This window comes from Sinocyclocheilus rhinocerous, unplaced genomic scaffold (assembly GCF_001515625.1).
Source record: "Sinocyclocheilus rhinocerous isolate Xijiao unplaced genomic scaffold, SAMN03320098_v1.1 scaffold178, whole genome shotgun sequence".
NCBI classification, from domain to species: Eukaryota; Metazoa; Chordata; class Actinopteri; order Cypriniformes; family Cyprinidae; genus Sinocyclocheilus; species Sinocyclocheilus rhinocerous.
In genome coordinates, this window is record NW_015653463.1 from 361,870 (window position 1) to 387,239 (window position 25,370).

The window sequence follows — 25,370 nt, forward strand, 5'->3', positions numbered from 1 at the left end:
AAATGTACAGGATTAAGAATATCTATTACAATCCGAAACTGATAATGTAATAGCATGAGATTATTTAACTGCAGTATGTAATCACTAACTAATGACAAAAGTCCCCTGAGCATTTGCTCTGGGCTATTTCACAGTTGAGCTCGGAGCTATCACAGTGCACAGCATAAATGAATAAACCCCTCTGATTAACGATTACTAATACGATTCATGGAAAGATGGCAAAATTGAAATTTGAAACATTTCCTTAATAAAAACAGAAAAATATATGTCCTTAATATCTGTAAAATAAGTAAATTAGCCAATTTTGTTTAAATGAAGGATTGCAGGAATGAGTACACCCTCGATTTAATTCAACAAATGTATCATATTCTAGTATTTAGTATGTCCTCCATCATTTTAAGCATACTGCTCTGACCCTTCTTGGCACCTGATCACAAACTACATCCAAAATGTCCTCCCTTTGTGCTAAGAAAGAAGTCTGAGAATGCTTTAGTGGGCTATTTAACACTTTTAATTTTACTTTTACTTCTCTTTCAATGCTTTGGAGCAACATACCTGTTTTTATTTAGTTCTATTTAGTAACTCTGAGGAGGGTGTACTCATTTTTGCAACACATTTTATCATTTTGATAAGAAAGTCTTATTTTCCTGAATAATTTTGACATGCTGCTTTGGTAACTGATCAAGCAGACTTGCAGGAACATTATGTCTCTGAAAAACCTTAACATGTCTTCTAAGTACGAAGTAACTGCTGAATTTGTTAGGTTTTCAGAGAGGGTGAGCTCATTTATGCTGTGCACTGTATATAGTGCGTGCACATGTTTAAATACAAAACATTTCATATTAAAATACAAATATTCACTGAATGACTCAAAAGTTTGCATTTTCTTACAGCATACCGGTCCAACAATAATTTGTCTTTGTTTTGGTCACAGTAGTTCTGTGTTTGTTTTTATGAGAAGGCAAATTACCAAAATACGTGAGGAAGAAAATGTTTCATTTTCATCGCGCTGGTATAACAGATCATATATAAGCAAGCAGAGAAAATGTCACAGAGTCATACAATTGCTACATCTCACAATACGAACAACACTGTGACTGTGACCCGCCGTAAGATTTCCAGAGGAACGTTTCACAAGCGCCTACAGTTGCCACATACTGTACAGCGACTGCTGCTATTATACATCTTCTACAATTACTCTGTCTGAACCTCGATTCCTCCTTCACAGCATCAGATTGCTGCTTGTATAATGTCACAGACAAAGACTGAAGGAGCGGCTGTTTGCATTCTAAAATAAAGCGCAGACGGTGTTTGTTCCACTGACTTTACTGTTCCTGCCAGCACCAGCCGAGTTTGTAGGTGGATGGCACTGACAAATGTTCAGACTGGCACGAGATATCAAAGAGAGACACAGGCTGCTTCGAAATACACGATTCCACAAGATCTCACGCTGCAGTTTCATCGGTGAAGCGATGCTGTAGCCTCCTGTCATCCATCACTTTAACAACACATCAAGCCCTTTTTCTCTTTCTGTATGATTTATCACAAAGTCAGCAAAGACTGAATGAGAATAAAACGCTATTTTGCAAAAATAACAAATTCTAAAAAAAAAAAAAAACATTTGGGCCTTGCTCGGTAAGCAGATTTTATACAGATATATACAATGCAAACGCGTTTGTTTATTCCACTGCCCCCAAAATCTCATTCTCATTATTGTAATGCAGAAAAGGACTACTTCAATTAAATTGTGAATAAATCAAGTATGTTATAATGAATGCAATTAAAGCTACTTTAAATATAAAAAAAAAAAACCTTCTCAAACAGGATGACTTCCATTAGCTATTACAAATAGCTAAATATAATGACATTTTTGCATTGCTGGAAAATGCAGTTAATTGTCTTGTCACAAAAAAATGTCCCAATAAAAACAAATCTGAAAGACCACAGGATATGGCTTGATAAGTGCTGGTTTTTTTTGTTTCTGAAAGAAGTCTCTTCTACTTAAGACTGAATTTATTTAATCAAAAATACAGTAAAAACAGTAATACTGTGAAATACTATTCTAGTTTTTATCTGTTAAAATGTAATTTATTCCTGTGATGTGCAGCTGAATTTTCAGCATCATTACTCCAGTCTTCAGTGTCACATGATCTTCAGAAATCATTCTAATATGCTGATTTGCTGCTCAAGAAACATTTCTGATTATTATCAATGTTGAAAACAGTTGTGCTGCTTCACGTTTTTGTGGAAACCTAATTTTTTCAGGATTCTTTCATGAATGGAAAATTCAAAAGAACATCATTTACTGAAATAGAAACGTTCTGTAACAATATAGTCAATATAGTCTTTACTGTCACATTTGATCAATTCAATGCATCATTGCTGAATAAAAGTATTGTTTTGTTTTTTTTAATTAATCAAAAAATTGTACTGACCCCAAACGTTTGAACGGTAGTGTGTGTCCTGTTGAAACAGAACACTTGGGTGGGACACACCAAAGACAACAGGCTTCAGTTATGGCACAGCTGCTACGCATGTTAAGCAAAAGAGCCTGCAAGTGGACAAAAATCTGGACCGTTTTCCTGCTAATTTTAATGCCTCTATTTGCTATACATTTATTTTGTCAGCTTTCAGGAATGCAGTAGTTGACCTCAAAGCTAACAGACATAGCATTAATGAAGTCTTTATTGGTTCCACAAAGTAACTTTTGATTTCTTTATGTAAAATATACATTTCTTCTTTCATCTTTCAAATTTTGGCAAGCCAGGACAGGTTTTGACGAGATTTAGCCATCAGCACCTGCTCTGTCTCTATATAACCTGTGTGATATGCATAACGCTTCCCTCCACAAATGCAGTCATGTATTGTGTGTGGGCGTCAACTTTCAGCTGTATTCACCCACATGACATGAAACTAAACAACGTTTGAAATGAAAGCGTCTAGAGGAGTGCTGCGGCGTGGGCATGAAATCTCTACGTCTCCATGGCACATGCGTTCTACTGAGCGTGTCACACTCAAAACACGGCGTCCTGTAAGTTTCAAGACACATGATCAAACTCCATGGAGACCAATGAGAGGAGCTATTCTTAGAGAACCCAGAATGCACCTCACATTTCACTGAGGAAACGGTGGGGGGTACAGAACTTTCTTCTTCTTCACTGCACTGTAGTTACTAATGGCACATATCTGAATCATTTCTTTCTGTTTTCCTCCTCTGCTTGAATTGAGCTATTTATATTTAAGCACATTCATGCAGATTTCACAGGTTTAACCCTGAAAATTTGATCACAGATAATATCCAAAATAAAGCCAAACACAAAACATCTAAGAACAAAACAGTTTATAACATCCTTGACTCACTAGTAGGTTTGGGTATCGAGAACCGGTTCAAAGTTTCCAAGAACCGAGTATTCGATAAGACATGAGCATTTCGATTCCACTCAATGATTCATGCGTTCACATTTCAATGTGATTTTAAACAATTTAAGTGCAGAAGGGGAAATAACTTGCGAGCACAGAGAGCAGCAGTCTCGGTGCAGCTTACCGAACCTGTGTCCGTTCTCGAACCGTTGCGTGCATTTCCACTGCAGCCGGAACGGATTTCTCTTTCACATTTACCGACCATTATGCACGTCAGTATATCATAGGGGTGTAACGTTACACGTTTTCATACCGAAAATTTTCAGTTAGGGTATTTCGGTTCGGTACGCATGTGAACTTAACAAATACAGCATTGTTTTAACCACTGCACGAGTGCAACTTTATTGGAAACTTCCAGTTTTTTATATTGCTACTTTTGAGAAACAAAGTCTCATCTTTCAATTATGTCCATTTTTTTTTTCAGGAAATTCAGACAATAAATGCGGTTTTGGCGCTCTTTGATGTGTTGCGACAGATCGTATAAACGTTTCAGTTCAAACCGCAGTGTGATCATCCCTTACTCTTTACTACTAACTTTGTTAGTTTTAACACGAAATAAACATGAATGAACATCTCATGCAGGGCTCCAGACTACGACTAAAACGGTCGCATTTGTGACCAAAATTATTGATTTATCGCCAGTGGCGACTAAATTTACATGTAATGATTTAAAAATGTGCATAATGTCTTTTTTCCTGATTGTTTTGCGATCACATCGTTTATGTTGACATAATAAACTGAGACGATGCGCATCAAAGTTTTAGTGGAAAAAAGTGTTTCAAACAGTCCTCATCTCTGCCGCACATCAGAGTTGACGGCACAACTGCTGAAAGCCGGCTCCATTGTGCAGCATGAGAGAGATCGAAATGACGGAGACGTGCGAAGAAGTACAAGTGCAGGTGACTATTTCGTGCACAAGTTGAACAAACTACAACAGTGGATATTGGTAATATCGTTAACAATTCTCACTTAGAATCGATACTATGGCTTTATCAAGATCTTAGTCTATATGCTGTGTTCTGTTAACGCGTGAACTTCATATCATTTGTAGCGCACTTGCTGTCCAGTAATCGCAAAGGCTTCGTGCTATGTTACTTTTTAATGAACAAAGTTATCAGCTTTAAAATTTTGCCGAATTTTTTTCATAATGAAATTCAAACAGTAAATCCGGTTTCGGCGCTCCCTAATGCAGCATGAATGATTGCTTTAGATTAGCACCTCAGTTCAAGCAGCACGTGAACCCATCTATCTTTCTCTTTACTACTACAGTACGAAGTAAACATGAATGGACATCAAAACGTAGGCTATTTTAGTGCTGGACGGTATGACCAAAAATGTATATCATGGTATTTTTCAAAATTATACCGGTTTCACAGTATATGGCGGTATTTTTATTTTTTTCATGCATGACCATTTTCAGTCATTTTCTACTGACTAAGAGAGGAAAAACTGCAGTAGATTGACATAGAATGCCCTATTTTACTGTCATGAGTGAATATTGTAGAAAAATTCCACACTAAATAGTGACTAAACACAACCCATTAGTTAACCAGGAGTCAAATCTCCCTTTACTCCTTAAATCCTGATTTTTGCTAAATTTATGCGCTATATTGCATATTCCTATTTTTACTTAACCTGTTGTCTTCATGATAAGAAACAATGCAAGGAGCTAAATATAAAATTCAACACCTATAAAATTGTATGTTACTAATGAAGAAAACCAGACTGGATGAAACACATAGACAACATTTATAAGATGCATTGAGGAGGAGCCCAAACTACACTCAAGTGATGCTGACATATGGTCCATGATATTGGCACAGATTCTGTGTAATAAACAATTATTTGTGACTGTATATAGTTCTCAAGTTGGAAAAGACATTTAGTTCCCACTTTAAGTGAACCTTAGTTCCCAGGACATCTACAAGATGGATTAAAATGCTGATAAAGACAAGAAAAGATGAGACATTAACACATGACAGTATGACTGAAATGTTAAAGTGTTAAAAAGAAATAAACAGTCAATGTGTAAATTAATAGCCTATATTTCAACAACAAACTGAAATTTTATCATAAAAACTGCATTATGTGCAATTTACATGTTTGTATACATTTTTAAGTTGAGTGTTGATTATTATATTTAAAAATAAATAGTAATTAAATTTAGGTTTGGGCTCTGTTGTTAATTGTAACCTTATAGTAACTTAAAAGGGTTCTCTATAATTTAGAGCATAAGCTGAGGTAAATTATTATTCTTAGGAAAATTTCAATTAAAACTGAATTTATTTAAAGAAAGAGCTATTTGTTCAGTAAACCGCTGTTTAATAAAAAAAAAAAAAACATTTATGTTTAGTTTTCTCCCCCTGCTGTCCCGAAACCATACCGAACTGTGACACCAAAACCGAGGTACGCACCGAACCATCATGTTTATATCATATACTTTAGGTATATCATCATAAACACAGCCGTTTTTTGTCTTAAGTGAACGTAAACGGTTGTGAAGTACAACAGTATTTTTAGATCCATGTGTGTTCGGTGTTAAAGAGACAGCAGCCTAATAAACATGCTGCCTGTCATTAATGTTAATCAAAGAACAAAAGAAAATCATTCACTGAATATCTTCTGTAACTTCAATGAGGAATAATCTATATTTTATTTATGAAAAGAAAACTACAGTATTTTTACATTTTTGATTTCAATTTCTGTACCTGAAATTTGTACAGTTGTATTTATTCATGCTATTGCTAATTGGTTTGTTTGTTCCCATTTCATTACTGACTGTTTACTTGTTTAACAATTTAATATTTGAAATGTATATTAGTCTAGTCTAGTTGTTTTTGCTGTGGTATTTTGTTTGTTAAACCCATAGGCAAAAGTGTTCTGTAGGCTGCTCATGTGATTCAGCTGCAACAGAACACTTTGTAAAAAGACAGAATAAATATGTTTGAAGTAAATTTTTTTAATCCGATTTTTTTCTTACTGGAATCGATAGGAATCAATAAAATTCAAACGATACCCAATCCTACTCACTAGTTGGTGAATCTCTGGGCAACATTTCAACCTCGCCAAAAAGACTTTTTACAATTATCAGTTATTATCAATTAAGCACATTTAGTTTCTTATTTCTTTTTATTTTGAGGTGAAATATGACCCAGACATATCCTTCTTCAGAGGGATCATTAGATTCACCGATAACATGCTCTGATAAGGCCAAGCGGTGACTGCATTCATGTGCTTTTGGCAAAGACAGAACAAACTGTCAGTCTTCATTTCGCTGGTAACACGGGTAACTCTGGCAGACGGTCAGAGGTCACTTACTGGGCCATGAAGGTCAGAGTTGAGCAGCATTAGCGCACAGGTAAGGCAATGAACTCCATCTGCAAACATCAATGAAACATTCGGTCACACTGTGAACACGCTCATAGACAGGTCAAAGAGACTGAACATTATTTTCATCATAACTGATATCACACACACATTCATCTATGCATCAGGAGAAAGTCTAACATCACTTCCATGGCAACAGTCTTAGCAACAAGGAGATGGTTTAGCTTTTTACCCATATACTGGTCATAGCTGTTACTAAGCTGGTTGCTATGGAAGAAACACGACACTGTGATACTGAATGAGCGATTAAGCCCAATCATGTTTCATGGAGAATTAGTGAAGAGAGACTTTATCCAACAGGTAATTAATGTTGTGCAAAACCACAAATGTTTTATTTATAGATTTCATATGGAGCAACTTCTATATGCCAAAGCATATAACACAGAAATAGTCCTCAGGCAACTTTTTGTTTGAGATAATATTAGCCGAGCTAGTTTCATGTTTTTTGCATTATGCCTAGGCCTGGGCGATAAAACGGTATCAATATTTATCGACCGAAAAAATGTTCAATATAGTGCAGGATATAGGCAGGTGCTATGAGTGACGCAGACAGCTCACACAAACACGAACACATGCTGAATTGAGTGCAGTGCCTGCCTGTGATGAGGAAATTGTAAATTAAAAAAATGAATATTAGTCAAATTTAAAATAAACATTTGCATTTGAATGCAAAAATAGTACAATCAGCGTCTTAATTCCTTTTAAACTCTTATGTTTTTAAATGCAGTCTGTGTGAATGGCCCTTCGGCTCTTTGGATTAAGCAATGCATAAATACAAGATGCTGTTTTGTTAATAATTGTTTATGCAATTTACGAAATTATATTTGACTTTTATGAGTTAATTTAGACGTAATGCACGTTTTTTATAGACAGTTATTTCCTTGCGTTGACAATTTAAATGTGCTGCATTATTTTGCTCATTGCGCCCTCCGGTGGCCTCAGGAGACAAGCCAAAAGTTTCCTTAAGACCTATTTAATCTGCATATAAAACATTAGAAATTAGATATTTGTTTAATTTTTATTTTGTTTTTGACTGTTAAAACAAAAAAATATTTGTTGTTTGTCTCAATAAATTGGGTTAATTTAAAAATACAGTGGTTAAATTTAAAAAAAAAATTCTATTGATCTTTGTTTTAAAAAAGGATATAAAAAATGTCAATAATTATCGATACCGAACGATATGAAACATTTTATCATTGATAAATTTTTTAGCTATATCGCCCAGCCCTAATTATGCCACACTCTCTTTCTTTCTCTCATAGGAGAGGGTGATATAAAACAAATATATAGTGTCTTATTTGCAGATCAATGCTTACTGAATGAATGCACTAATTTTTCTTATTAGTGCTGATCAATGACTAGTCTGACTACTGCTGGCTAGAAAAAAACAATGAATCAACCTGTACATTTTACTTTAAATGCTTTACTACATTAAAAAAATCAAGTACTTGTACTTTTACTAGTAAAATAAATAAAGTAAAATTTGAAATGAGTACTTATATTTTTACTGGAGTAATGTTTTATTAGGATATCTGTACTTTTACTCAAGTACTTCATCCACCACTGGATAATAATGATCCCTTACATCTTCAATTGATCTGAAATGCTTATCTTGTAAGTAATGAGTAAACGAGAAAGGTTACATAAGGTTGAGACATGCAGTACCTTGTGCAGTGATGACGGTGGGATTACACTGATAGTACCGATTAGAGAAATGAATTAACACCCGCTCTCTCTCCTGAGTCTCGCCCATTAGTGAGAATGCTTTCAGAAAACATCTGCAACACAAAAACAGCAATATAACATGACCATGAACTTCGTCTTGCTTGTAGCTTGTGTGTGAAGACTCATCAGGGGTCCAGTAACAGGTCCAGATACAAGATAGAAGACAAAAAGAGCCAACAAAGTTCTCCGAGCACAGCAAAATCATTACTGATGTGTGTGGGCACACCACAGGATGAAATAAAGACCTAGAACCACACAAACCGATGAATGAAAAAGTCTGTGGACACTGGGCAATTATCTGAACTTTGATAAGAATAACTCCTCAACTGTTATCAGACGTGGTCCAAAAATAACTAACAATAACACAAACTTCAAAAATTCAAACAACATAATAATGTTCAGCATTCTTTGGTTGCATTCGTAATTGCAATATTGTAATATATCATTCACAACATTTACTTATTATGAGGTTATTTTAAATATATATCTAAAATGTGGCTTATCTGGTTGTATGTTTACAGTTTACAACTCTGATATTAAATAATACTTTTTTTTTTGCAACGATGCCACTCATGTATTATAAATAATCTTACTTTTGTTATCTTTTGGCTTAAAAAAATTTGTAAATTATTTAACTCACAAATATATATATATATATATATATTTTTTTTTTTTACTTGAAAACACTATATGATACATTATTGCATGCTTATTTACGAAAGGTTTTTGGGTTTGTTTTCACTCCATAACAAAATTTGCGACAAAATGTATAGTTCACCAGATAGAATTTCCCCCCAAAAAATCTGTCTACATCTGTCTAAATATAGATTTTTTTTTTAATAAATGTGTGAATTAAATCATTTACAAATAAAACTTAATTTCATCAGATATTATTTAAAGGCTGTAAACATACAACCAGATGAGCCACATTTTAGACAATGCAAAATAGCAGAAACACACACTGTGACTGTATGACTGCACAATAATTGAATGAGATGTACCTGAGTGATTGGTCCAATGTCATGTCTGTAAACTCAAAGAATTTGAGGTACTCTTCTGCAACCATCTTACTGAAGTCATTACTGTGAACACAAACAGAAGATACATATTACATTATAATAGAGATTAAAAAATATGACCTTCACATTTGCAACAGTTCAACTAAACAGGACCTCATACAGTTTCTGGTATCTGAATATCATTTGATAAGAGCCCGTGTTTACTATAATCACACAACACATCATTTTATACTCACTGTATGTGTGAAATATCAGCGTTGACATAGAAATCAGACATACTGAAGTTCAGAGCATCTTACTAGTTTATGATGAACAACCCTGAAAAGACATTAATCTACCCTGACATGACTCTAACATGGAGAGCGATGCAGAAGAGGAATCACAGCAGTATAAAGCACATTACATAAGAAACATGCATTCCCAGACGGACATGAGAATAAGTTTGCGGCAGTGCTGCTATATGACTGAAACTTCACATTCAGGGATCCCACACCTTTTGACCAATGAATTTAAAAATAGAGATCAATCACTGGAATTAATAGATTCACTCATAATGCTTAGTGTATAAATGACTTTAATGGGGGAGGAGGATGGGCACAGACAGTCTGAAATATATACAGTATTTATGAAACATATATATTTATATGCACAGTTGACACTTTAAAAAGGAAAGCCTGGACTTTGTATTTGTGCTGTGCTGTGCTGTAATCCCTCTTGTTGTAATGACTCGCCATTTCTCTGATTAAACACTGTAACTTTTAATTTACTTTCAAGTGCAATTTGTTTGTGATTATGCCGCATGCACTTTTTCTACATTTGGCATTTTTGCAGTGTGTATTGATTTATATTCTCAGAGATGATTTGCACTTTATGGATTTATCTTTTTCTTCATACAAGTCATAAAAATGACTTCCAGTCATGGTCAGATAATACAAGCATCTCCCTTCTAGTGCTATTAGATCTTGCTGCCTTTGACACTATAGACCATAACATTCTCCTGGATAAGCCTGAGAATTATGCTGGCATTTGTGGGCAGGCATTAGTATGGTTTAGGTCCTACCTATCTAATCGCCTATTCTACCAATCCAACTAGTTTGTTTGTGTTAATGGCAAGATGTCCAACCCAACAGAAGTATGGAGTCCCACAGGGCTCAGTATTAGGTCCTCTACAGTATTAGGTCCTGTGGACACTGACGTCTGCAGACAGCAAAAGAGTGAGAAAAGATGAGCATGGGGTTACTGACAATGATTGTCTCCAGACAGGGCAGTAAGAGAGGATGAACATATGGCTGTGGACAAAAGGACAGTGAGACAGGTTGAGAGTGAGTCTATGGACAGTGATGGTCTCCAGACAGCAGGAGAGTGAGACAGAATGAGCATGTGGCTATGGACAGTGATGGTCTTCAGACAAGTTAGAGTGAGACAGGATGAGCGCATGGCTGTGGACAGTAGCCAGGTTTCCATTGCAGATCTGAGCAAAACTTTTGCGATATTTTATGCCGATAAAAAACCTATCGCCAATTGACGGTGTTTCCATTAACCGATGTTATGTGACTAAAATGTAATTTTTTCCTCTCGCAATAAGTCATGGTGACAGATGTTTGTAGGTTCACGTAAATTGCAGCCACCACACTAACCGTTATTTTTAATCGAAGGAGACCTATGCATGTATCTTTGGTGAAGCAGCGCGGACAGTCGCTTCTGGGACACTTCCAAAAAAAAGTGCAGCGGTGTGGCTGATATAAACACAAGCATTGTCTAGAGTGGCCGTATCGGAGCCGTAATGCACCACAGACGTGAACAATGTAAATAAGGGGTTACCCAAGCATTAATGGCAAGGAAAGCCCTTTATACTTGAGAATGGCCGGTGTTTCTTGGAGTTCATAGTACATTAAGGGGGAAGTCGTGGCCTAATGGTTAGAGAGTCGGACTCGTAACCCAAAGGTTGCGGGTTCGAGTCTCGTGCCGGCAGGGATTGTAGGTGGGGGGAGTGAATGTACAGCGCTCTCTTCCACCTTCAATACCACGACTGAGGTGCCCTTGAGCAAGGCACCGAACCCCCAACTGCTCTCCAGGCGCCGCGGCAAATATGGCTGCCCACTGCTCCAGGTGTGTGTTCACGGTGTGTGTGTGTGTTCACTGCTGTGCGTGTGCACTTTGGATGGGATAAATGCAGAGCACTAATTCCAAGTATGGCGTTAAGCACTCAAATTACATAAAGTTATAAAATTATATGAATTTAAGCATAAAAAACACTAGTAGTGGATGCACTATTTCCCATGGCATGCTACATTTTATTGTTGCATTGTCAGTGAGGATTACTTGGCTCACGGTCATTCCACTTTGAATTGTGCCCCAAATTGGCAGAAATCTTGTTCTGAGTGCAAAAAAACCATCTTCCCCCGAATAACGATAAATATGTGATGTGTGCGTGACTAAGAAGCTGGATTAGCAAAATAGACAATGACAGACACTGCCGGACATATTCAGTGGTTAAACGATCCATTAGTCAGTTTCTGCTGTGGCTTTTCAGAGAATTCAGAGAGAACATTGTAAAGTAATACACAACTATAATGTGGTCAACAAACCCCAAACTATCTGTCAGCCAATCAGACTCAAAGTAAGCATCTACACTGCCATTCAGCAGACTTTTTATGTTTGGAGTCTCTTATGCTCAATCAAGGCTGTATTTATTTGATCAAAAATACAGAAAAGACAGTAATATTGTGAAATATTACTGCAATTTCTAATATTGGTTTCCTATCTTAATATACTTTAAAATATAATTTATTCCTGTGATGCAGCGCTGAATTTTCAGCATCATTACTCCAGTCTTCAGTGTCTCATGATGCTTCAGAAATCATTCTAATATGCTGATTTATTATCAGTGTTGAAACATTTGTGCTGCTTAATATTTTTTTGGAAGCTGTGATACATTTTTTTTTAGGATTCTTTGATGAATAAACCATTAAAAAGAACAACATTCAATCAAAATAGAAATATTTTCTAACAATATAAGTCTTTACTATCACTTTTTATCCATTTAACACATCCTTGCTGAACAAAATTAAATTCTTTAAAAAAAGAAAGAAAAAATTCACAGACCCCAAACTTTTGAATAGTAGTGTATTTTGTAACACAAAATTTCTGTTTTTTAATAAACACTGTTCTTTTTAACGTTTTATCAAAGAATCCTGAAAAAATATCACAGGTCCCAAAAAATATTAAGCAGCACAACTGTTTCCAACACTGATAATAAATCAATATATTAGAATGATTTCTGAAGATCATGTGACACTGAAGACTGGAGTAATGATGCTGACAATTCAGCTGCGCATCACAGAAATACATTATATTTTAAAGTACATTAAAATAGAAAACTTGTTTTAAATTGCAATATATTTTTTCTGTATTTTTGATCAAATAGATACAGCCTTGATGACCATAAGAAACTTCTTTCCAAAAAAAAAAAAAACACATTAAAAATCTTACTGATCCCAAATTTTTTAACGGCAATGTACATGTATGTTTGCACAATGCTTTTCTTCAGGTTCTAGTTAGTGTCAAACATTTACATATTATAATGTACAGTATGTGGAAAATAATGTGTTTTTTGAACCTTAAACCGCATAAACACATTTCATTACACCAAATACACAAAATAATGTTCTTTTTAGCAACATCATATGACCCCTTTAAAGAATGATCATGTGACATTTACGTACGCCAGGTGACCTGTAAATGTGAAAAAATGTTTCCATTGCAATTTTGCGATATATTTCTTTTTCGAATTGCCTGAAAAACCACCTCATATGAGTGTAAAAACTTTTTTTGTGAAATCGACGTGTTTCCATTGGGCGTATTTTCAATTCACAATTACAATTTGCGCAACTTGAAGGGTAATGGAAACATGGCTAGTGATGGTCTTCAGACAGCAGGAGAGTGAGACAGGATGAGTGCAGAGCTGTGGAGGTGGTGCTACAGAGAACACTGGAGTAATGATGCTCTCCTCTGGAGTACTGGAGAGTGCTTATGAGTATGGATGAGTGCCTGTATGTTCAAATCTTTATTTCCAGTGTGTGTGAGAATGTGAGGAATGAACTTGAAGGCTGGTGGTGGTTCTTTAAGGGGCTGAGGGTGTTGAACTGCTCCAGTGCAGTCACTGACCTAAGGTCATGCACAGATCTGACTGGTTCTGACAGAGGCAAAGAAACATTATCTGAGAAATAACTGTGAGCACAGTTCACCACAGTAATCTAGAGGATTAAGCTGTTGTTTTGGATGCTTGTATACTGACAATGCAATGTATGAATGGCATTAGCAACAGCTTGTAGTAACAAGTATGAAAACATAAATATGCTGATCTAATAATTTCATTAATTCATTTTAAGGTCAAGTGGAAATACAAGTCAATAGGGACCAGCAACTGTGTGGTTATCCACGTTCTTCAAAATACATTCTTTTGTGTTCAGAAATGAAAGAAATTCATACAGGTTTGGAACAACTTGAGGGTAAGTAAATGGTGACAGTTTTAATTTTGGGGTATTTGTCTGTAAACCCCAAGTGAGCAAATCAAAGGTAACTGCAGCAAGGAACGAAAAACTCCAGGGGACTGAAGTATAAAATTAATGCTAAAAAGAAAAAAAGAAAAAATGTAAATAATTGCCACTGAAACATGCATAACACCATTTTTTGTGTAAACACTGGAATTTATTCAAAATAAATCTGGCATAAATATGTGGACTGTGCAGACACACTCTTGTATTGGCGTTAGCGAACAGACGACTGGCCAAGTACTGAAGTACACAGAATGACTTTAAAGGAACACTCCACTATTTTTGAAAATAAGCTAATTTTCCAACTCCCCTAGAGTTAAACAGTTGAGTTTTTAAATTCTTTAAAAAAAGAAAGAAAAAATTCACAGACCCCAAACTTTTGAATAGTAGTGTATTTTGTAACACAAAATTTCTGTTTTTTAATAAACACTGTTCTTTTTAACGTTTTATCAAAGAATCCTGAAAAAATATCACAGGTCCCAAAAAATATTAAAATAAATCAATTAGAATGATTTCTGAAGATCATGTGACACTGAAGACTGGAGTAATGATGCTGACAATTCAGCTGCGCATCACAGAAATACATTATATTTTAAAGTACATTAAAATAGAAAACTTGTTTTAAATTGCAATATATTTTTTCTGTATTTTTGATCAAATAGATACAGCCTTGATGACCATAAGAAACTTCTTTCCAAAAAAAAAAAAAACACATTAAAAATCTTACTGATCCCAAATTTTTTAACGGCAATGTACATGTATGTTTGCACAATGCTTTTCTTCAGGTTCTAGTTAGTGTCAAACATTTACATATTCCTCTGGTTGGTGTGTATAACAGGTATCCAACTGAAGACAGGATAGAGAAAAGAAAAACACAGAGCTGAATTTATGGGCGAAGGCACTCACTTCTTGCCCAGATGTTTGGCGACATCCGAGCGCTGGAAGCCCTCCAGGTGGTACAGCCGTCTGGCCAGACGGAGGGCAGCTTCCCGATCGCTTCGACTGCCATTGTGGAGAACATCTGTGTCCTTAAGACTCTCCACACCATCCATGTCTGAGTCCCAGTCCTTCAGCCCTGCATCGCTGCTGCACAACACACAAACACACAGAACACAGGTCATTACAGTAAGGATGGGTCACGACGATTCAACATAGACTAGTCACTTAGATTAAGTAGACCTTTTCTTTTTAGTTGATATTTTTAATATATTTTAGACTTAGCGTGCTATGCTTAACTGTCAGTGCACACCCTCAAACCTTCTCTGAAAAGCTCTGTACTTTTTGTGTCAGCATAAAATGTAAATTGCAACCGACTTTATTACTATACTGTGATGTATTTCCAAGTGAAATTGCTTTTCATATGTCAGCAGAGAATGTGAATGGTACACTCATTAATTTGCCTAAACGATACGCTGACTAACAAGAAGTATCTGGACACTGAAAAACATTCATCCATTTAACCCTGTATAAGTGACCAGAGCTGGGTAGATTTCTTACGAATTGTAATTCGTTACATGATTCCAAATTACATGAAAGAAATTGTAGTTAGTAATGTAATCCATTACATTACACATTTTAGGTAATATAAACAGACTACTTTTAGATTACTTTAGACCTAACCTTAGTTGTCACATTGATTTAAATAGGATAATCTTGTGCCATATTGATATAAAAATATAGTCAGAGTCAGAAAATATATTCCATTCGTTGTAACTCACAATATGAAATCAATAAACATTAGGTATATTACATCAAGGTTTCCCAAACTGGTGTTCGTAAAGGTACTGCAGGGGATTTGTGAGTTTAATGAAAAGCTAATCATTAATTAAATCATAAAAATTTTGAATTAAAATAATTCATTTTAAAATAACAAAAATATATTACATCAAGGTTTCCCAAACTGGTGTTCGTAAAGGTACTGCAGGGGATTTGTGAGTTTAATGAAAAGCTAATCATTAATTAAATCATAAAAATGTAAAATTAAAATAAATTCTTTTAAAATATTAATGTAATTTAAAAATTAATCACTTCCTAAAAAAACGAATTATTTTATTTGTTTACCACCAATGTCAGTGAACTGTGGACATGCAAATCTGATACTTACATTTTAAATATCTATTTTAAATCTCAGGGCTACTTCAAGTACATTTGTGACCCTGGAGCACAAAAGCAGTTTTAAGTCGCTGGGGTATATTTATAGCAATAGCCAACAATACATTGTATGGGTCAAAATTATTGATTTTTCTTTTATGCCAAAAATAGATGGTTAGCCTACTTAACAACCGAGTGCTAATTCAAATGAAAATGAATGTGTTCATCAGTAGTTGATACATTGTTGAAACCTGACATTATTTTTGTAAATCAGTGGTCAAATGCTGTGTAGCCACATGACTAGTGACTTTGTGTGAATGTCCACAAAACTGGAAGACTTTGTGACTGTATATAAGCGGTAGGCTATTTTAAAATGGAATATTTAAAAGATGAAAAAGAGGAATTAGGGAGAAGCAATAAATAATCAATAAAATGTCACCACAGGCTTCTGCCAACAGTGATAAAAACCAAAGTAGATCAGAAACAAATGTAACGCTCATCACCCGCTGTCCTCCCACATCAATGACATCATCCCAGATCTCCGAGTGCAATCTGTGTTATTCTGGTTCTGGCAACAATTCAGAGCCATTAGCCACTGAAGGACAATTCAGACTAATGCTAGCTGTGTCCCGAAGGACTGGATCTGAAGGAGGTTACGATCCTTCGAATAGTACTTCATCTGAGATCTGAACAGAGACGTGACACTGAGATGCGATGAGGAGCTTGATTAAATAAGACAATTTCATTTCTTCTCTGTACGGTGAGAGCATGAATGACCATGAAAAACCATTCAGCAGCATTGCTCACGGAGGCTGGTTTCTGAAGTTGAGGAGTTTGCTTTATTTACTTACTCTCATTTGTACTGCATTAGTACAGTCAGCACACACAGTTTAACAGTGCCATCTCTTGAGCGCCTGAACAAATGACAACAAACTCCCAAGTCTCATTTTAGGAAAGAGAGAGAAGTACATTATATTTTGTAGAAAATAAAGCTGGGTCAGTTCATTGGCAGGGTGGCAGTCATGCAACAGTTCATTCTGCTCCTTTACGTGGACTGGACATTGGCTATCAGTTTTTCTTCATATCAAATATCAGTTTCCTGTTTTTCTGTTTCGATAGTTAAGAAACTTCCCACGGTTAAGGACTCCACCTGAGAAGTGAAGAAAAGTAGAGAAAATAAAGTAAAAAAAATATATAATAATTAAGGGCCCTATGAAATCCGTTTTATTTTTTCCAAATTCCATTTTTTTTGTTTTAATGGTTAAATATTTTTTTTTTGATTAATCAAAAAGCATGTCTAATTAATTGAAATCATGAAACGTACTAAATTAACAACAATTAAATTAAGGCGCTATGAAATGTTATATTTTTTCTCAAATTCAGTTTTATTTATTTATCTAGTTTTTAACCAAATACTGTGTTTTCCATTTGTGTTTTCCAAAATATCTCTAATTAACTGCTTTTATATAAATATATATATATATATTTTTTTTTTTCAGAAATACTATGTTGTGTAGTTTTTCTGCTAAATATTTTTGTGGTAAATATTCCTTGACAAATTATATTTTAATGATAATTTTATTAGTAGTAGTAGTAGTACTATCGTTACATTAAGTATATTTCTGTCACAGTTTCTTCAAGTTAAACCAAACATTTATTTCGACAGGTTGCTGCGAAGACCTTTAAGTTCCTGTTACTTTGTAAACATACTGGTCTAAATTAACTGCACAAATAGCAAAACAGAATTAGACAATAGGATAATCAGAACTGCTTGCCTGTTCATGTACTCTAAAGAGCCTGTCAGTCTAATAATACAAAAACTAATGAAAGGACCTTCATGATATATTCTAGAAAACAAAATTATACATGGTATAAACTAAGAGAGATTTGCACAGCGCACCACTCAAATGTGCCAAATAACTCTGAGTGACACTTGCACTTTGAGAGACAAACCTAAATCACAAGAGACTGCTTGCTTCCAGGACATTACAGGCATTTTACCATTTAGACAACAAGTGCGAACTGTTGAGAAATGCTAGTGATTTTAATTACCATTTTGACACGTGAAGCTGTAGATTACTTATTTGAGTACTTGCAAGTCAGGTCTGAAGTAATTATTTCTTCAATATGCAATAAATATGCTAATACTGTCTTCAGCAACACATAAATTATTCATCATATCATATAAGTACAAGGGAAATGCAGTCTAAATGCTATATAAAAACAAATGATTACAGCCTTCAAGTGTTTCTCAGTGAAGTAAACATTCAGGTTTAGATGCCATTTTTCAAGTGAACACCAACTATACCAACAATAAAGCAAATAATACATTTAAAACAGTGAGTGCTTTACTCTTTCTTTAGTCAGTGCTGTTGTTTAATAAAATAAAAGGTCTATTTAATATTCTGACACAAATCAATATCTTTTTTCCACCTCTTCACATTTACAACCTTACTGTGTTCACGCTAATACTATTAGACAATAATAATCGAATTAGCAATATTTATATTTCAAAAAGTTGTGCACCACGCTGTAACAGTGCAGTTTACAATGTATTATTTACATTTTTGGAAATGACAAAATGACTGTGAAATGCTTTTTATTACAGCTGTCAGTCGATTAAAATGTTTAATCTAATTAATTAGGCCTACATGATGTGTCGATTAATTAATCTAATTAATCGCAAATCAAATTTGGCTGTGAAAATACCCACAAAAGATTATTTAAAGCTATTATTGTATGAAATGAGAAAGTATCAAGTAAACATAAAATTTATTACACATAAACATTTAGGCTAAAACATATAGTCTGGAACATAAAAGAAGATCATTTGAGAAACATCTCAGTATTTCTGTTCATGCAATGAAAGTCTCTGATAACCAAAACAGCTTAGTTGCAGTCTTCAAAATAACTTCTATTATGTTGTGCAAAAGGAAGTCATACAGATTTGAACGGACATGAGGGTATTTTATGACAGAAATTTTGGGTGAACTATCCCTTTATTTTTATTTTTGTTTTTTTAAATGAAATGATAAGATATAAGAAACTAAAACTGCCAGCAGGTGGCGGTAAATGTCTTTATGAGTCATTCATTCGATTCGTTCAAAACGCAGATTCATTCAGAAACTAAACACCGCTGTGTTTGCTCGGAGACGCACAACAATTCTGCTGTGACTTTAAAGGGAATCATTTCTCTGCCAAATTGAGCAAAAACAGACAATACTGTATTTGAAATATAACACAGTATTAACTTCTTATTTACTGAACTGTTGTATAAAATCACATTTGCACTTGGGACAAACAGCACTCGTGTGATACTGCTCTCGCTGCTCGTTTGATATCATCATATGATATAAACATGAGACAAAAACTCATACAGGGCATTTTTTGTCCCATTATCTTGAATTTTAGGGCATAGCTTCATTTATGGAGTTGTTTCCCCCATCATATTTGTCAACAGTCAACTGTATGATAGGTCTGGGGGCGGGGCCAGTGCGTTAACTGCGTTAAAATATTTTAATCGCGTTATTTTTTCATAACTAATTAATTAAGTTAACGCGTTAAACTGACAGCCCTACTTTTTATACATTGGGTTGTATAGAAAACAAATTGAAAAGCAGTACTGTTGTCTCATTTAGAGTTCATTGTGAAACACTGGCAACTACTAAACACTACCGAGGGTTCAGCATCACATCCAACTGGAAAAACACTTCCAAAAATATAATACGATATAATCAATACAAGCACCAAACTTCTCTAATCTCCAAGTATTAGCATCTAGGATTTGTTTGCCGTCTTTAGCATTTAGTTAAGGAATGCAAATTACTCATAAATCAGTTGCGGGAAGAGGATTCGGCACCACTGCAGGGTAAACTGTTATTGTTGTGAGAATATATCAATGTTAAGCTTTTAAGCTAGCTTTGCCACAGACACGGTGCTGAGATGAGAGACTGATGAGAGTGCATGTGTGCACAAACCATATCTCACCGCTGCCACACATTACATCACACATACTCAAACATGTATTTGCATCTGAATGTGTAAAAATAAATATTTATAATGGACAACAATTCAGCCTCCAGTGGCCCTGATGTCATGTTGTTGTAGTTCTTAGTTATATTTTACATTTTTATGGATTCACAGCACAAAACACATTGTGTTCAGCACAAATTCACTGCAAATGAACTTGTATTATAATACAGTCTGGTCATACGGCAACATGTTACGCAATTCATTCATGTTGGCATTTTATAAATTTGGTTAGATTGCTTTTACCGAGTGACAGATACATTTGTGCCAAAATGCTGTTTAGAGTTTGGCCTCTGATTTGAACAACGAAAGATATAGGAAGTGTTTTCCCCTTATGTTTTGAAAAGCCTATCTAGCTGAAAGGCCTATTTGTTTTGCTAACATAATTATCCATGATTACAAAAGTTAGTTGCATCTTATTAAGCTGCATTAAGCATTGTTGTTGTTGATTTGCCCTTCCTGTCAATGACCCTCTCAGACTTTTGCACTGGGATAATTTCAAAGAATGGGGTAACTCGGTTTAGGGAAGAAGAAAAAAAAGATTGATTTATTGCAGACTTGTAATGCCAGTGAAACTTTGGTTAAAGGAATAGATCACCCAAAAATGAAAACTTGCTGAAAATGTACTCATCCTCAGATCATCCAAGATGAGATTGTTTCTTCATCAGAACAGACCTGGAGAAAACGGCAATGGAGTCGTGTCAAAGATTTGTGATGTTTTTATCAGCTGTTTGGACTCTCATTCTGACGGCACCCATTCACTGCAGAGGGTCCACTGGTGATGTTATGAAATGATACATTTCTCCAAATCTCATCTACATCTTGGATGGCCTGAGGGCGAGTACATTTTCATTTCATTTTTGAGTGAACTATTCCTTTAAAAGTGACTTCTTTGAAAGACAATTTCAGGCTAAATCAGTGTAGTGTAGTACATGTGAAAAAAAAATGCAACCTAGTACAATAACATGGGAAATCAATACCTACATTTGAAAACTCCTCAAATACTAAATAAACAGTAAAAAGAGAAGGGTTTCAGATTTTGGACATGCTGTAAATCCACAGCCTGCTGTTCTAGTGGTGCACCACAGGGAGGCAGTCATAGCAGAAACAGATCAACCACACATCTGTTCTCACACCAGAACAAACACAACACACATGAATACAGGTGTAAAAACATTGAAGATGTTCAGACAGGATGACTCATACACATTTTACCAGGGTAGTTTACATCCATGATATCAATGTAATATCTCATATTGCACAGTTGGCTAAACACTGCAAACAGCACAAGAGCATGATGTGTTAAGGTAGACCAATGAAATGCTACTGTCATGAATAGTAACAACAACGGCATTTCTGAGTCATAAGAGAGTGCATGTTGTCTAAAATCAGTTTATAATAAACATTGATGCATGCAACAGTACAGTATGTATCTTTCTATTGGAGACTCTCTGAATAAGAACGCTATTAAGACTTAAAAATTTGAGCTTTACAAAGTTTTGATTTTATATCTTTATACTTGAATGCACCGTTATTTTGATTTCTATATTAAATTATTATTCCCCAGAACCTTTTATTTATTTCTTTATTTTTTCATTCTTGTATTGTATGCATTATGTTTATTACTTGCATTTGTATAAAATGTATATTTTGTGTTGTTTGAATAAAAAACCGTATGCACCTTCATTGCAAAACCACTAATATTGTAAAACAAAGTTCTTTAAATGATGACTAAGGGATCAATAAAAGGACTGGGGGGGAAATGACAGAATGAAAAAGAAAAAGGGGGAACTCAACGTGTAAATATGAAACATAACCAGTTTTATAGAATTTTAAATAGAATTCAATGAATTAACATGTAAAATACATAAGGTAGGCCTATTCAGTAAAACTGTGTATACACACAAATATATATATATATATATAATCTACCATGGCTAGCCAGAGTAAAGGTATCTAAAAAATAGTAGTGATGAGATTTAAAGTATGCTTCGAGTACATAAAGCAAACCAAACCTCTGCTGCATACCAATCATAAATTCGTGATTTTTATGAAAAGAAGAGTGAAAATGATATTATGAGATCTTCTCTGCGACAAGCACTGTAGTCTATTTATCTGTAGTAGGCTACATCTGTGGAAGACTCACTGTGATTTTCTAAAGCGAGAAACATTACAACATTTCACTCCTCCGATTCTGCACGCGACGCGACACAACAGAACGCAACGATCCATTATAAATCACAGTAGTTGTCTGAGTGAAATACGCATACGCGTTTCGTGCGCGTCAACCCTTCAAACTTTACTGATTAAAGGGCGCGTTGCGTTCTGATGCGTCGCGTCGCGAACGTGCAGTTATCAAACTTTCAGTAGTGTCTTTGTTTACCTGCAGATTTCACGCACACGTCCAGCGCGCAAACCTCAAACTCTCGCGCAGCGCTTCCGTTAACCTCCCGACAGAGACTCCAGCTCAAACGCGCCGTGAAAGCTCAAACCTCGCCGGTTCAAGCTGTTTAAAGTTCGGCACATACTAGTGTCTGCTCATCTCTCACGCATTTCCCACAAACCCTTGCTGCTCTCAGCCAGACCTCAGCGCACAGAGGAGGGAGAAGCAGAGCGGGAACATCCTCTTCTTTAAAACTATTCCTCGCAAAACAACTGAAAGAGCAGATGGATCTCTGGGGATGTGTTCCCAATGGCGTGCAGCCATACTAGAGCTACTCGACATGTAGTATGCAAAGTGTGTGGTAGCCTATGCATGGAACACTGAGCAGTAGATGGTGCTTTAAACATTACAGATACAGTGTTACATACTAACAAGGTTGATTTATTTTTGTTTCAGATATTTTCTAGATACATTAAAAAGTTATTTCACTTTTTCTTCTTTGTTTTGGTTAGGGAAAAACCTTATAGAGCTATATTTAAAGCTAATTTTGTCATTGTTTGGCATGAAAGAAGTGACTTCATTCTAACATGTGTGAACCACAAGCAGAACACATTTCATTCATTTCAGAGCGCCACTATAAAACTGAAAGTGACCACACCTCTCATTCCAAATAGAAAACACAAGGGAAGCTGATGCTATTTTCAGTTTAACTCAAGCACTATGCTAGGGTGACCATAGCGAAATACATATTACTGTCAAACTATAATGTATTATTATGAACTCTGAAAAAGGAAGAGACAGAGAGCACTGTGCTGAGACACACTTCATGATGTGAAACTGGTGTTTCTGTCATCGCCAGTGCTGGACTCTATAAACGCAGCAGCACTTCTACAGACACTGACCACACCGTGTTGGGTTTTCCTGGGGCCCTGAAGGGAGTGTCTGGCCAGCTGTGCTGCTAAGGCACAGACCTTCATTCTGGCTTCATGCAGCTTGTGTAAAACGAAGCAACAAGAAAACAAAAATAACAATTTATTCAGTTACCGTCTTCTGACATTTTGGAGAGTACCCCAGAACATAATCAACGTAATCAGCGTTGTTTACGTTAAGCATGCGCACGCCGTCTACTGAACGTAAACAATGGTAACTCGGGGAGAAGAACTGCTGAATAAATTATGTTATTATTGTTTTCTTTGCACACAAAAAGTATTCTCGTAGCTTTATAACATTATGGTTGAACCCCTGACTATTTTACCGATGTCCTTGCTACGTTTCTGTGCGTTGATCGTGGTAATATTGTTGCTGTCTATTGGAGGGTCGACTTCATTCTAACATGTGTGAACCACAAGCAGAACACATTTCATTCATTTCAGAGCGCCACTATAAAACTGAAAGTGACCACACCTCTCATTCCAAATAGAAAACACAAGGGAAGCTGATGCTATTTTCAGTTTAACTCAAGCACTATGCTAGGGTGACCATACGTGCCATTTTCCCAGGACGCGTCCTGGCCAGGATTTCTATATTGCCTAAAATATCTAGGTTTTGGCTTTGTTTGCGTGTGCAGACCGATCGGTGTATGACATCCAAGTACCGCGAGAGCGATTCGAAAGCATCCAAAGTCTGATCTCTATAGGCTTGTTTGAGATGCGCCTCGCCTCGCCTGAAATGTAGGCGAGAGTAGGCGGCTGCCAGGACGCGTCCTGGGAAAATGGCACGTATGGTCACCCTACACTATGCGAAATACATATTACTGTCAAACTATAATGTATTATTATGAACTCTGAAAAAGGAAGAGACAGAGAGCACTGTGCTGAGACACACTTCATGATGTGAAACTGGTGTTTCTGTCATCGCCAGTGCTGGACTCTATAAACGCAGCAGCACTTCTACAGACACTGACCACACCGTGTTGGGTTTTTCTGGGGCCCTGAAGGGAGTGTCTGGCCAGCTGTGCTGCTAAGGCACAGACCTTCATTCTGGCTTCATGCAGCTTGTGTAAAACGAAGCAACAAGAAAACAAAAATAACAATTTATTCAGTTACCGTCTTCTGACATTTTGGAGAGTACCCCAGAACATAATCAACGTAATCAGCGTTGTTTACGTTAAGCATGCGCACGCCGTCTACTGAACGTAAACAATGGTAACTCGGGGAGAAGAACTGCTGAATAAATTATGTTATTATTGTTTTCTTTGCACACAAAAAGTATTCTCGTAGCTTTATAACATTATGGTTGAACCCCTGACTATTTTACCGATGTCCTTGCTACGTTTCTGTGCGTTGATCGTGGTAATATTGTTGCTGTCTATTGGAGGGTCAGAGAGCTCTCAGATTTCATCAAAAATATCTTAATTTGTGTTCTGAAGATGAACGAAGGTCTTATGGATTTGGAACGACATGAGGGTGAGTAATTAATGACAGAATTTTCATTTTTGGGTGAACTATCCCTTTAAAATGCCAACTATAAACATAACTGTTAAAGCTATTTAAGCAACACAGTAGTGGCTTTACTAGGTGTCACAGTCTTCAGCGGGTGTGCCCAGGAGGGCCACCAGATGACTGTGTTCTGTGAGCACATGGCTTGTGTTGTGTTTGTCTGTTGCCATGTGCTCTCTCCTGTCTATTGTCTTGCCCCTCCCATCTTGTTACCTCGTTATAGTTTAAGTTGCTCCACCTGTGTCTCCCTCGTTAGCCTCCTCGTTTGGTTCCCATTTATTCTCCTTGTGTCTGTCATCCTGTGCTGATCCGTCATTTCTCA

General features: G+C 35.9%; 1 protein-coding gene across 2 annotated transcripts in view; it reads right to left on the reverse strand.

The window, feature by feature from the left end:
• The window catches only part of psd3l (pleckstrin and Sec7 domain containing 3, like), a 120,699-nt gene that overhangs the window by 58,638 nt on the left and 36,691 nt on the right, over positions 1 to 25,370 (reverse strand). For both annotated transcript variants that reach the window (XM_016522074.1, XM_016522073.1), the window contains exons 5-8: positions 15,014 to 15,193; positions 9,534 to 9,614; positions 8,473 to 8,585; positions 6,739 to 6,797 (exon numbers count right to left, since the gene is read on the reverse strand). In XM_016522074.1, the coding sequence (XP_016377560.1) occupies positions 6,739 to 6,797; positions 8,473 to 8,585; positions 9,534 to 9,614; positions 15,014 to 15,193 (433 nt within the window). The remainder of the gene's footprint in view (positions 1 to 6,738; positions 6,798 to 8,472; positions 8,586 to 9,533; positions 9,615 to 15,013; positions 15,194 to 25,370) is intronic.